The sequence below is a fragment of the Pagrus pagrus genome, assembly GCF_965226575.1.
Source record: "Pagrus pagrus genome assembly, chromosome: 10".
Taxonomy (NCBI): Eukaryota; Metazoa; Chordata; class Actinopteri; order Spariformes; family Sparidae; genus Pagrus; species Pagrus pagrus.
The window spans coordinates 32,271,078-32,285,306 of NC_140194.1; the positions used below are offsets into that span (position 1 = coordinate 32,271,078).

The following is a 14,229-nucleotide window of genomic DNA, read 5'->3' on the forward strand; positions in this document are numbered from 1 at the left end:
TGAAAGGCTAAGAGCAAAATGAGAAAGGGATGCTGGGAATTGAGGAAGAGGAAATGAGAGGAAAGAAGTAAAGGCACTATTTAGAGGGAGGTTAAGAGCAATGGACAGATTGTTTTCAACAGAGAGATAAAGGTGGAGGCTCTTGTCTCTTTTTACACCCTCCCTGAGGACAACACAAGCTCTGTGAGTGACATGAAGAGATCATCAATAGTTCTCCCTCTTAGTATTAAGCGGTCTACACTATGTGCAAAAGGACAAGCATGCTGTTTAAAAACTGTAATAATCAATTTTTGACCATGAACTCATTAAAAATAATTTGTGCTTTCAGAATGTGATGTCAAAAACAATAATATCATGCATCACCCATGCATTCAGGTCAGATATTTAGTGTTTGTCCTTCTAAAGCAGTTGCCTGTAATACGGTACTGAACAATTTTGACATACTTGTAGTATTAACATTCTATGCTACTTCATACTTTTAGAAGGTACAAGGAACAAGGTACAAGGGCATTTAAAATGCCACGGAAAGCAACACAAAACAAAACACACTATTTAAAAGAGTGGAGGGTGGGGGATGAATTGAGTTTTACAGCCTGGGGAATGAAGCTGCTCTGTAGTCTGTTAGTATGGCAGCAGATACTTTAAAATTTTCTGTTGCAAATTGGTGATATACAAATACAGATTGACTGATTGATAGGCTTGGGCGATTGGACGAATATGTCGCCAATCGCTCATTGGCTGAATCCATCATGGTTGGTTTCATTTTTGGGCGATTTTTGTCATTTTATTTTGCTTAATTAATGCTCTGCCTCCACAGAATTCAACACGGTACATATAGTTCATAATTACTATGTAGAGCACAATTCAAAGTGTTCGCGTATACGAACTGCCAGCTTCACACATGATTTCCAACGAGTCTTTCACAAAATGGCGGAGCTGAAAGTAACGTTCATTCATAAACCATATTTGAGAACTACATCAAAAAAAGATGTGCAGTTGTGCACCCTGATCGTTATAATAGGACTTTCATGTGAATTATCCCATTCTGAAGGTCATTTTTAGATTTTTTCCGACATCACATGAATGCAACTTCCCGCCTCTTTTTTTTTTTTTCTCCGCCACACACACAACTGCCGAATATATCTGCAACCGCCGGTTGATGGGCTGACGGTGGCCGGTTGGAAATTTTTAACATATTGCCCAACCCTACTGATTGATTGACTGAACTCAACAAACAGCATTCAGATGTAGCTGTTGTTATTTTCAAGGTGTTTTTGAGGAACGAGTTGAGGACAGTAGATACGGCATCCTCCGTGGATCTGCTGGTTCTGTACTCTCTGTAGGATTTTTCTCACATCCCCTGTGGTTACTGACAGTGGCCTGCCCTCTGAAGGTGGAGTATTCTTTGTTCAGGAGATCAAAGTGAGCATAAAAGGTGTTAAGCTCATCTGGCAGTGTAGCCTAACACATGATGGGGGCGCTCCTACTTTGTGGTCTGTGACATTTTGAATCGCATGCCACATATCTTGTGCTACTGGTGTTGAGGTCACTTTCAGTCTTGCTCTGGCAGTGTTGTCTGCTTCTTTTTCATATGATCAAAAAGCAGTTTTTTTGGCGCTGGATAGAGCCCTCACCTCTCCATTCCAGGCCATCTGGTTGGGGAATGAGCTTACTGTCTTTGTGATCATTTGCTGATATATGATGTCACTGAAGCCAAATATTCCTCAAGATTGATGCTTTTATCCCAAGTAGCAAGATCTCTCAATGTTTGCCAGTCTGTCCACCCAAAACAGTCCTGTAGGGCTGCTGTAGCTTCATCTGACCATACTATACATACTTTTACTGAAGGATTGACCCTTTTGATTAGCTGGTAGTAAGTAGGCAGAAGAAGCAGGGAAATATGGTCTGATGAGATGAGGTGCTCAGATGAGGACGTGGGAGGGATTTATAGCTGACAGGAATATTTGTATAGGTCCAGGATATTTCGTTCTCTTGGGGAAAGGTCTGTTTGATTAAAATCACCAGCTGCAATAAAAAATCCATGCTGTTGTTTTGTCATGTTGCTACTGATGAGATCATACAATTCCTGCAATGTATTTTTTGAGTTTGCATCCGGAGGAATGTACACAAAAACACAGGTGAATTTGACAAAATTCAACGTAGAAACTGTCCATCCACTCTGACTGCATTTGAGCACCAAGCATTATTTCGATAGACACAGGCCCTCCTCTTCTCCTCTTACAAGAGTCTTGTGTTGTGTGCTCTGAACAAGGTCTAACCATCCAGTGCAACAGCATGATCTGAGATCTTAGGAGTTAGTCACGTTGAAGATGTGGACACAGCAGTCTCTGATTTCCGATTGACGAGTGAGCCTGAGTCGCACTCATCCACTTTATTTCCCTGCGACCAGACTTTAACTAGAAGAAGGCTTGGTAGAGGGAAAGCTATAGGTCCAATTTGGGTCAGATCAGCTTCGATCCCAGCTCCCTTTCCTCTCTTCCTGGGGCAATTTGATCACTTTTGGTGATGTTTTGTCCTGCTGATCTGGCTGGCCGGATGGAAGATGTCACTGCCAGATACCCTCTGGCGATCTGTCTCACTTAATTCAAACCCCACACTTCCTTTTTTGATGTGAGTGTAAGCGTGCTTCAGTTGAAAGGGCCATTAAGGCCAAAAAATAGCAATTTATAACAAAAATGTGGCAAAGTTTAAAGACATGCACCACCGTAATCATGGTCATCATTTATTTGACAGTTATTTGTGGCCTACAAATAACTGTCAAATAAATGATGACCATGACAATGGTGGTTTAATTGATGCAATTGATTATGATTAATTAAATACGTCAATATACGCAACATGCATCGATGCGGAGGACGTAAGCAGTACTACTATCATGCTCGAGCACTTGAAGCGGAAGCATCCTTGGGTGGCTGGATTCACATTGGATCCAGCGGTGCGGCGAAACAACAAAGGTTGGTGTGACGTGTTGAGAACCCCCACAAATCAGTTTGCCCAAAGACAAAGCTGCTATGTTGTTATGCTACTTATGTGATTGGGCTGCATTCCTCCAAAAGTTGAGTCGCCTTCAACTTTTCCACCACAGCCGGGTGCGTTTTTTTGTGGAACCCCCTGTGGCATGCACCGCTGCAGCCACAATGGAATACCCTCATTAATATGAATGGGAAAACATTTTCTTCGCAACGCTGGTTCCAATGTAAATATAAATCCTGTTTACTTATTGTCCCTACCCAAATATACTGTATATTAGGATTACACAGATTACCAGTTAAAACTGGGCTATTTTTTGTTGGGGAATAATGCCCAGCAGTGCATACTTTGTCATATTTGTTTGTTGATGATTGAAGATGATTGAATAAAATATTGAAATATAAATGTCAAGTTTTAAAATGTTATTTTGGGTCAATTCATTTTTATATTTATTGAGTAACAAAAAAAACAATAGTTAGATTAATCCAAAAAATGATCGACAGATTAATCAAAAAAATAATCGATAGCAAAATAATCCTAAAGTGCAGCCCTAGTTATTTGTTACATAAAAAACATATGATATACTCATCTGACAGGATGCTAATCTAACCATTAGTATACAAATTATCTAAAACTATGCTTCTCATTGTAGAGCTACTACATGTAGTGGTGGGGGAAAGAATCCTTTCACTTTCATTCAAAGTGGAAACAGACAACTCCACCCCTTTCTAGCATTTTCAAGTGGTGTTATTGTTGGCTTCAATGTCACCAAGACAGTGGGCAGCTGACGGATCACAGCCAGTGCCTTGGTCAAGGGCACTGACTAGAGAACATGTTTTGGGGAAACCAGAATACCCAGAAGCAAGCATGGGTGAACATGCAAACTCCAGAGATTCCTGTCCTGCCCCAGATGAAATTCAAACCTAGACCCTCTTGTTGTGAGTCAACAGTGCTAACAGTGCAACAGTTGATGGTCATCTTGCTGTTGCTCTTGTTACACTCACATTGACACAAATCGAAAAAAAAGTATTAGAGTAAGAGTGCTTACATGTTACACATAATTTACTGCATCCATACATCAATACATACATTATCAGCTACCTACAAACTTTAATTTGTTTCATTTTGTGTTGTACAATGGCATCTAAGTCCCCTTGAATCTTGAACCACATTCCTAGAAACAAAATCATGTATGGAAACCCACCACCAGGCAAGACAAAAAATGTCATAAGGCAGTGGATGGTTTGTGTTTCATGGGTCATGGAGGATGACAAAGTTGGACAACAACGCTTACTATGGTTCCATCATTTTTACAAACTACAGATTTCCACCTCAGGTAGGGCTCGTTTGGACTCACAAATCATTAGGGGTTGGAATGTGATGGCAAATGCTCTATGCGAGACAAGAAGAAGAAGGAAGAGTGGGGAAATGAAGTCAGAGATGGTTCAATAGAAAGATGGCAATGCATAATGAGGGAGTGAGGTGAGGTGAGTGAGAAACTATCTGCAGGGGAAATTATATAAAGCCCTCCATTTTTCAGTCGAGCAGAGTAATATCTATCTCTTCAAATCGTTAATCTCGTTCCATCTTCCCCCTTCTCCTCCATCCATTTAGCATTTCATTATGCCCCCCCCCCGCTACCTCTGCTGCCTCTCTGCAGTGTGTAAATCATCCAATCAGGCTTGATGTAGACCCCATCATGACAGAGGCCATAGGTCAAGCACAGACTAACTGGGATGAGGCATGTCTGACTGGGACGATGGATGGAGGAAGGGAAAATGGTTGGATAAATGGATGTCTTCAGTGATTCAAGGGGAAAATGACACAGGGTGGTAGAGGGAATAGCCAGCTTTCAGCAGATGAGATTAATGAAAATAACTAACAAATATTGATGAGTCCGTTGATTATTTTTTCTGTTTACTTTAATAATTGTTCGGTCTTTCCAAAAAAGTCCAAAATAGACATACAGAAAAGTAATCACTTATTACTTTCGTTGATTTACTAATCAATAAATCAGCCTGTCCTATCAACTATACATGAGACTGTTTGTGTAGTATGTGGAATATGTGCAGTGCATTTCCAAAATAATGACAGATACTGTCCAGAATATTCTCCAGAATAACCTCAAAGGTACTGCATGCTCCAAAAATATGTTGAAAGCATAACATGGCAGACTCGAGCCCAACAAGCAACAACAGATGGACATACTGACCTGAATGTAACATTCCTTAGTAATACTAACACAATGTAGTGTCCAACTTTACACTTTACACTGTTAATCGGCCTGCAAGCTGTAGCGACCCATTTAGCTATCGCTGTTGAAGGTTTGTCTCATGTAGAGTTGTTCAGGCGTCTCTCTTGCAAACTATACAGCGTGGTCTGCCTTTGGTGAGGGGGAGGAGGGCTCTCTGCATCAGCAAGTGATATTTGAGACTGGATGTATTCCAGTGGTACCTCAGTCCACATCAACAGTAAATGCAAATAATTTTGTTCTTGTAGGGAGAACCATCTGGCAGGGCTTTGAAGCTGAACTTGCCATTCAAAAGACCCTTTTCTTTATCCATTTCTGCTCAAGGAGGTTTGTTTCTGCTGCCATCCACAACGTTACTGCTGCATCGCTGCCTGATTTCACAAACTACGGAGTGGGCATAACGTAAAAAAAAAACTACGGTGTTCAGAGGAATTTGCGTTAACTTTGACAGCTCTAATATATAATATACACTGCTCAAAGAAATTAAGGAAACACTTAATACTCACAATATAACACCAAGTCACTTAATCTTCAATCTTTCCATTTAGGCAGCACAAGTGATTGTGAATCAATTTCACCTGTTTTGCTGCAAATGAAAGTGACTACAATGCAATGTATTCTGTGCTGATTTTGCAGCCATGTTGGTGTTGGTGACATGTGTTGAGCAAAATGATGTAGTTCACTGAGCGAAACACCGAACTTGATGGCACAACTCAGACACGATAAAATAAATTATTTATCTCTCTCCATTCACTACTAGGGGTGTGACGATACACTCAGATCACAAGACGAGATGATACATGATATTGGGCTCATGAATGAGACAAGATTTTAACACTATTTTTAAGAAAACTTCTTAAAAACGTATTTGATCGAAAGTCACAAAATGCAAAACAAAGCAGGTGCATTTTGAAATGTTTTATCTACTAATAATCTTGTAATGAATATGCAGTAAAAGACACGAACAATACGTAAGCACTGTAAAAGGTTTTGCCACAAACTCAACTGAGTGGCTTCTCTCCTGTATGATTTCTCATGACTCTCTTTAGACCTTATAACTGTGCATTAGCTATATGTGGGCTTCTAACTTCTAACTGAAGCTGTGTGTAACGTTTTGAAGCCAAAAAAGCTTAACTTCAAAGCAATCAATTGTGTTACAGACAAGATGCTGTATTTCCAATAGCCTTGCTTAATTCAGAACACTGGGGTTTTGCTGCTACAACATGGACAAAAACATATACAGAAACTGAATTAGAATCAATATTTAAGTTTAACAAGTTTCAAACAAGAGCTGAGTAAACTGACTTTATGTACGTTTACTACCCACTACAGCCTGCTACACTGTCCGTCTGAGCTGACAACAAAACAAAACTCATTATGTCATAACAATGTTATGTGTTGAAAACTTGTACGTTCAACTAAACATGTATGTAATACTGTGATCCTACCCTCTCACCGAGGTTACATATTGCAGAAACAAGTGATAGATGGTGGAGTGGCCGAGACAGACACCATTCACCCTATTATAAGACACTGTAACATCAAAATGATTTTGAAGCCATTCTTTTTAGGTAAAAAAGTGAGATAATGTTACTTTAAAATAGCACAGAACCAATTGCATTATACTGGACTTTCAACTAACAGTTCAGTGCAGAACCGCAGATCCTTTGTCTGCTCATAATACATAGGAGACAGAAGAAAAAACATCCTGTTTCATGTACTCATGCATTTTTTGGAAACAATTTGATACTCAATTAATTGCAGCCCTATTTTGGAGTAAATGTGACATTTAATTATGATACACTGTAGATATGAGGTAAGTCATATTTCACTGCATTTTTAGTCTGACCCTAGTTTTAGTTTATTTAGTTATTCTAGAGGACTTTGTTAGAGAATGCTTAAATTATAGACACTACATTTTGGCAAAGGGTATTGACCATTAGCTAATATTCATTACAAATGAAATTTTTGGGGTCTTTGACCAAACAAGACGAAGGATGGGTTACACCAATCAGACTTTAAATTATGTCACGCAAAACTTTAAAAATAGCTCCAGCCCAACCCTGCAAAAGATAAGTGGTTACAGATAATAAATGAATGAATTTGAACAGTTCTTTATACTACAGTTTGTTTTTACTCTAAACCTAGATGAAATTTTATTCTGTTGCACCAAAACTTCGAACTCCTGTTTTCCAATTAACTTGAGGAGGTTTAACTTTTAAAATTGCTGCCTTTCTGAGATAGATTTAGCACAATAATCAACTTCCTACTAAAGTTAAGAGAAAGACTCACACAAATTGAAATTCATGATGCAGCTGAATTTCTAACTCCTGGTGGTTCAAAACCGTTATTTGATTTTTGGGGCCAATAATGATATTAGGGAGTAAAAAAATTAAATTTTCGACATATCAGCTGATGAAGCTTCTGGATAGACTACATGAAGTATTTCAAATCTATGGCCTTAACATAGTCCTTGGTACCACATTTGGTACCATGTAGTTGTATCCTGGTGAGGGTCTAACTGTCTCACTCTGCTGTCAGAAAAGAAGGGAGCCGACCAGAGGCACGCACACATACGAACGCACGTGCACGTGCGCGCGCACGCACACACACACACACACACACACACACACATACACATACACATGCACAAGTCCACTACAGCTCTGCTCTCCCCTCACCAACCATCAGTAAAACACCTGTTTAGGAGACACAAAGTTTGTGTTGTCATGTTACCATTCAAATCTGCTACAGTGTGGTAGCTACAGCTCTGGCAAATTATGTGGGAATTCTTGAGAAGGCTTTGATAAAAGAGAGCAGCATCCACCACAGCTGGCTGAGATAGGTAATCAATCAACCAAACACCTTAAAACGTAACTGTTATCCTTAATCTACTACATGGAACAACAGCTGTCAAAATAAGACACACATTAGTAGCAGTGGAATTGTGTAATGAGACCAGAACATGAAAGGAATGAAGATGCATGGTGAAAAAAGATTTGAATGAAAAGATATTTCAGTGCATTTGGTGTTTTTCTAGAGCCAGAATCTACTGGCTGTTAATGCAACCAGAACTTGAAACACATTAAAGCTGGGGTTGGTAAGACTTAATAAAACCAGAAAAGGCAAATTTAATGTTAAAAGTATACAACCAAAACAATCCCACCTCCTCTCTTCAGAGCCACTCCTCCTACATTCTGTGACAGACTGCCCCTTAGCGCTCAGCTGGGAGACGCATTAGCAGCTAGTTTGTTACAACCAACACAGTCTCTCTCTCTCAGCTATTTAGTCCAATAAATACATAAACTTAGTTAGGACTGTTAGAGAACTGTTTGAGACTGACACGCCACAATCATGTCAACACAAGCAAAACAGCCATCACGAACATGAGTAATCCAAAAAGGCTACTCTACCTCGACAGTTACTCCTGTTTTTAAATTGTACTATTGTAATCCCACAAGGGAAATTCTTTTTTTAACTCACATTTCACACAGGCACACACACACAATGTATAGAGGAGATGAGTGAAGGGGCTGCCACATGCACGGTGCCCAACAAGCAGTGTTAGGGGTCGGTGCTTTGCTCAACGGCGCCTCGGCAATGCCCAGGGTGTTAACTAGCATTCTCCACTACTAGTCCACATCATACTATTTTTGGTCCGAGTGGGACTTGAACCGGCCATCTTCAAGTCCCCAAGCCAGGTCCCTACGGACTGCAGTATTGCTGCCCCAATGCTAACATCAGCCGTCTGCAACAGCCACAGTTAGTGAGTTTTTTCTTTTATTTGTCAGAGCATTTCAGTTATTGATTACTGTCAGGTTGTTAAGACATTTCTTATAAATGTAACAAAAAATGCTTCTAGAATAACTTACCAACCCAGGCTAACAAAATCATCAGCAAACACAAACAACAAATATGGAGAGCATATTGCATGCATGGTACAATACTGGGTTATTGTTAAGACTGCAAAATATTTTGGTCAGCTTATCAGTGTAGGGTTATAAAGGCTCAAAATATGTTTTTAGAATGGTGAGAGATTTTAAAATCATGTCATAGCACATGCTTTATGTGTGGATGATTCACTTGTCTATTCTAATGTTGAAATTACATGAAGAGATGCAGATTTAAAGTAATTTCTTGAATTGATAGTCGGCTGCCTTAACAATCAATTATTATTATATAGTCACTAATAATACATGTTGGAGGATTTTCCATTAGAAGACTGTTTTAACCACCGACATCTATGTTCCATGAAAAATCAGAGAAGTCTACATTAGGAGTTTAAATAGTAGATAAAGTAAACTTAATTTTAACTGCAGAGCTCCTGTCTGTTGCTACTCACCACAATATTGATACTCAGCAGCTGCATCTTTTAACATAGTGGTGCATCCCTTAATTTATTTACCTTTCAGTTATCCAGTATAGTTTAATAGTAGGTAACAGTACATTTGGAGACACCTTTGGTCTCCCCTTCAGGAGTTGCTCTTGAGAAATGTTTGTTTATGGTTCCCCCCACCATTGAAATGAAATATCTGCCCTTGGACCAAGCGTCCATCATAATTAGGAGTGGGACAAAATATCGATACCATAATATATGGCTTCACTTCCACTTATGATACAATTACTGGTACACTGGCAACAAATATGTGCTCTTAACAGATTCTCAGCAAATTTGAACCATCGGAGTCACTAGCCCCATTCACAATGCCAGCGAGGGATGAAATTTCGCTGTGCCTCTGATGCTCCTCCGGAGGTAGTATCAGAGGCACAGTATTGGTGAACCGAACCAGTGTGGACGGATAAGCCGGCGGCGCGAAGTGGGGGCGTGTCCATCTGATGGTGTTCACTGTCTGATAACTATACAGGTCCATCACTCAACAAAATATAGATAAATGTCCCACAAAGCACGTTACAGGACCAAACAAACTTTCCCCGAGAAAACAGCCTCCCTCCCCACGAGTGAGAGTCAGACAGCGTCCTGTTTACTGATGGCGATTATGTAATTTAGAGAAAAACGTAACTTTGTCACTCCAGGATGTTTGGTGGGTCAGGATCTCAATCACAACACATTATAACAGCATCCATATGATTATAAACAGTCAGTGGGTACATGTTCAGATTAACAGGAGGACACCGGGGGAACACGTTGAAAAAACACACAGATGTGTACCGTCACACCTCTTTTGGAGCCACAGCGCCGGCTTGCTGTGTGAATTACACACTGGTTCTTCTTTACGCTGGAGCTGCTTGGCTCTGTGTGAACAAACAACGGCGGAGAACTGGCGAACTGCTGCTGCGGCGATAATGTGGCATCTCTGTGTGAAAAGGGCTACTATAAGTCCTTGCGGTGGAAACTTTTATAAACTGAATTAGTTCATTTTTTGGAGTATTATGTATTCTCCAGTCATACAGATATTTCGATGTATTGTTTGATGATTGTCTTGCAATGCAATGATTATTGCAGAGTTGTTGTATTGTGATACTACCATTATTGTAGCCATTGTATCGTGAATCGCATTGCATCATTAAGTATTCTGTGATTCCCACCCCTGATCATAACACTAGCATTGTTTTAAAGCGTAGGCTAGTAGTCATAAAATGTACATGCATAGTCACAGCTTGTTAATCAAAACTGGTTTATCAGAATGAAAAGCTAATAAAAGAAAGTACCGGGCTGGACTTAAACGAGTAGTCTGCTGTCTGGCCAGCAGCCGGGGCTAATGGAAAGCTCTGCATATTCCAAAAAAGCTACAAAAGCCTGTGGCACAAAAAATACAAGAACAGACATGTGCATACTTGTTAATTCAGTGCAACATTCCATCAAAACCGTAGTATTAGCAACGAACAAAGAAATGTGCACACAGTATTACAGTTAGAGGATAACAGGTCTGAAACTAGACATAAGATGCTCTGTTGGTGAATTTAAGTATATTACTATTTCCAGCCACAAGGACGGTGGAAATCATTTATCCATGTGTGATGTCAACAACACTGTCAATAATGTGCATTCCTAATGAAGGAACACAATAAATATGAGGCCTTTCTATTTCTCCTGTAGCTGATTGCTTAGACCGGCATGGCTGACACACACAGCTCGCCATTAGACCCTTCAGGCAGACTTTGTGAAACAGATCCTAAGGAATGTGATAAAGAACAACGCAACAAGCTCCATCAAGAGCGTTTCTACCAGCAGCAGTCTGCACTAAAACATCTGGGACTGTGTCAGAGGCTACATACAGATCCACCGCGACAGCACACTCCAGCAGTAATATCACGTCTGAATGTGTTGACAGGCCAGGCCTGCCAACAACAGCTGTGTCACTACAGACCCAGTATGTGGCCTCAAACCAAAGAGCATTCACAGAACTTTACAGATGAATGTATCTTTACTAACGAGCAGAGCCGTCCGGTACCGAGCACACAGCACACTTCACTACACTGCTTCTTCCAGCCAGTCCCACTTACTTATGACGAACCAAGAGTGGCCCTGTATTCCAATAGAATACACATTTCATTTAAATTGCTGTACTGTACATAGTACAGTAGATAGCTAGATCAATTACAAATAGACTGACAGCAGTTCTGAAAGCTGACATTTTACGTTAATCACCGAAGAGCTGGTTGGCGCAGAGCAGGGTGTGTGCTGGGTCGGATCAGGGCTGTAGCCTGTATCGATTAAACATGTCAGGTCTTGCACAAATGAATCGTCTCTAAACAGCTTGCATGAATCACTGAAGGACAGAAAGTATTTCGGGAGCCTCAGGGCTGACATACTTACAGGGACAGACATTTTGCTAGTGCTGTCAATCTCCGTGGCTCCTGGCTTTAAACCGCTCGGTAGTCTTTTTCCAGATGCTACTTTTCCCAAAGAACGAGGTTTTCTTCACAGCTCCCCAAGCGTCAGTCCTCCTTCGTCCATTCCATACTGGAGTCTATAGGAAACGAGAGATCCAGCGACAGAAATGGTCGGGATTCTGTTCTGTGTTGAGTGGGAATGCGTCTGCAGGCAGGGGCAGCAGCGGTGCGGCCGCCTGAGTGTCCAGCAGACCCGGCTGACTCTCCTCCGTCGTCCGCCTTCCCCCTTCCTCCACCACTAGTCTCTTCTGTCACGGATTCTCTCACGGACTCCTTCAGAAAGGCTTCACTTCAAATTCAGGCTAGTAAACGACACAGAGATGATTCCGGAGGTCAACTTACTCGCACCGTATGTTGACAGGTCTGTAGCGTCAATGAAGGGCGGGGGAGGGGAGGGAGGGAGGGGAGCACCGCCTCTGCCGCTGCCTGCCGCCTGCCGCCTGCTGCCGTCCCTCCGCTGGGCTGAACCAGTCCGGCCTTAAAGAGACCGTCTCACTACAGGGACCTGTCATTTCTACAGTTCACACAAAATCCACCTATGCTAGATTTTAAGATATCCCCTGGGGCATTTTATGGAACGAGCCTTTAAATGACCATTCTCGTGTTTTGTTTTCATGTTCTACTCCATTTTCTACACATATTTAAAAATGTAATGAGAGTAATATTTTGTCTCCGCCCAATGCTGCATCTGCTATTCATTTTTCCTTATGATTTGAAAATCTATTGTCAAACTCTAGAAATGTACTTGAGTTGTGTACTCCATCACAGTGAATATCTGACATGCAGTCATTTGTGCAGCCACAACCACAAATGATTCAGCTGAATGTGTGTGCACGTTTTAACAATGTGGCCCAGATTACATCATCCAACAAAGTTACACTGACTAAAGGTTTATAACAGAGTTGTTTAAAATCAGCTGCTCATTAAAATGACTGGAAGAGATTTAATGGATGGATTGTGATGATGATGATGATGATGATGATGATGATGATGATAGAGTGTGTGTGTGTGTGTGTGTGTGTGTGTGTGTGTGTGTGTGTGTGTGTGTGCCTTGACGACACCTGTAGTCCTCATGGGGATCAAAGCCTGGTCCTAATGGACTGATAAGCAGCAATTTTAACCCACACAACTCACACTTACACTTTACAGGGCAAAAGAGGTGAAAGTTGTCAGCAGAAAAAAAAAAATTTACTGTTGCAGTTTGGCACATTTTGGCTGTGTAAGACTGCAAAGGGAATTTTTTTTATCAGAAAATGGGTCACTTCAAATGTATCCACCTGTCAAAAGAATTCAAAAGACAAACCATGTGTACACGACCAATCCAGGGTTGCCATCAGAAGTCAAAATAACTGCATGTATATTACAGATTAAATGTATGTAGCATAGAATTATGGTCACTTGATGACATAGGGACTGTACGAAAACGATACAAAGAAGATTTAGAGGAGGGTCATTTATTTTCTTTTTGCTAAGGGTAGATTGCAAAATATTTAAGCATTATTTAATTAGATTCAATTATTTGAAACCTGAATGTCGGTGTGCTTAAATTGTGCTCAGTTTCTTCAATCAGTGACAGTATAACTGTTTATTTAGAAGCTCTTTATTCAAGGGTGGCAGTGATATTGAACATTGTTTTGTTTTGTTTTGTTTTTTCCCCACATAGATGAAAATGCTGAAACGACCTGAACTCTCACACACTCAACACAATAACCTTCACAGGGATTTAAATAATTATAAATTACCCTAAACATCTTTTCCTGCGTTATAATCTTCAAAAAAAAAATTTAAAAAAACTTTTCACATTGGCACTTATCTGTCAACGTATATGCCAATACAGATATATCTGTGATAGGCCAATATCGGCTGATAATATCTGCCAACCAATATATCAGTCGGGCTCTACCATGTTGGTTTGTACCTGGAACATCAACAATTAATGTCACAATCATTGCAATGGAGCAATGGCAATTTTGTAATGTAAAACATGGACCTTACAATTATATAAGCATTTCTTCATCAATAGTCATATGATGTAGATATGTTTGGCTTGAGTGTGTTACCATTCCTTCCTTTTTAGGTTCCTTGCACTAAAACGGGTGATTACACTACCAGCGTAAGTGTCTAATACAAAA

General features: G+C 40.4%; 1 protein-coding gene across 2 annotated transcripts in view; it reads right to left on the reverse strand.

Annotated features, from left to right (window-relative positions):
* Positions 1-12,471, reverse strand: part of bcar1 (BCAR1 scaffold protein, Cas family member) — a 94,402-nt gene extending 81,931 nt beyond the window's left edge. For both annotated transcript variants that reach the window (XM_084363707.1, XM_084363706.1), the window contains exon 1: positions 12,021-12,471. In XM_084363707.1, coding sequence (XP_084219833.1) covers positions 12,021-12,032 — 12 coding nt within the window. In that variant the 5' untranslated portion in view covers positions 12,033-12,471. The remainder of the gene's footprint in view (positions 1-12,020) is intronic.
* Between the last annotated feature and the right edge of the window lie 1,758 nt (positions 12,472-14,229).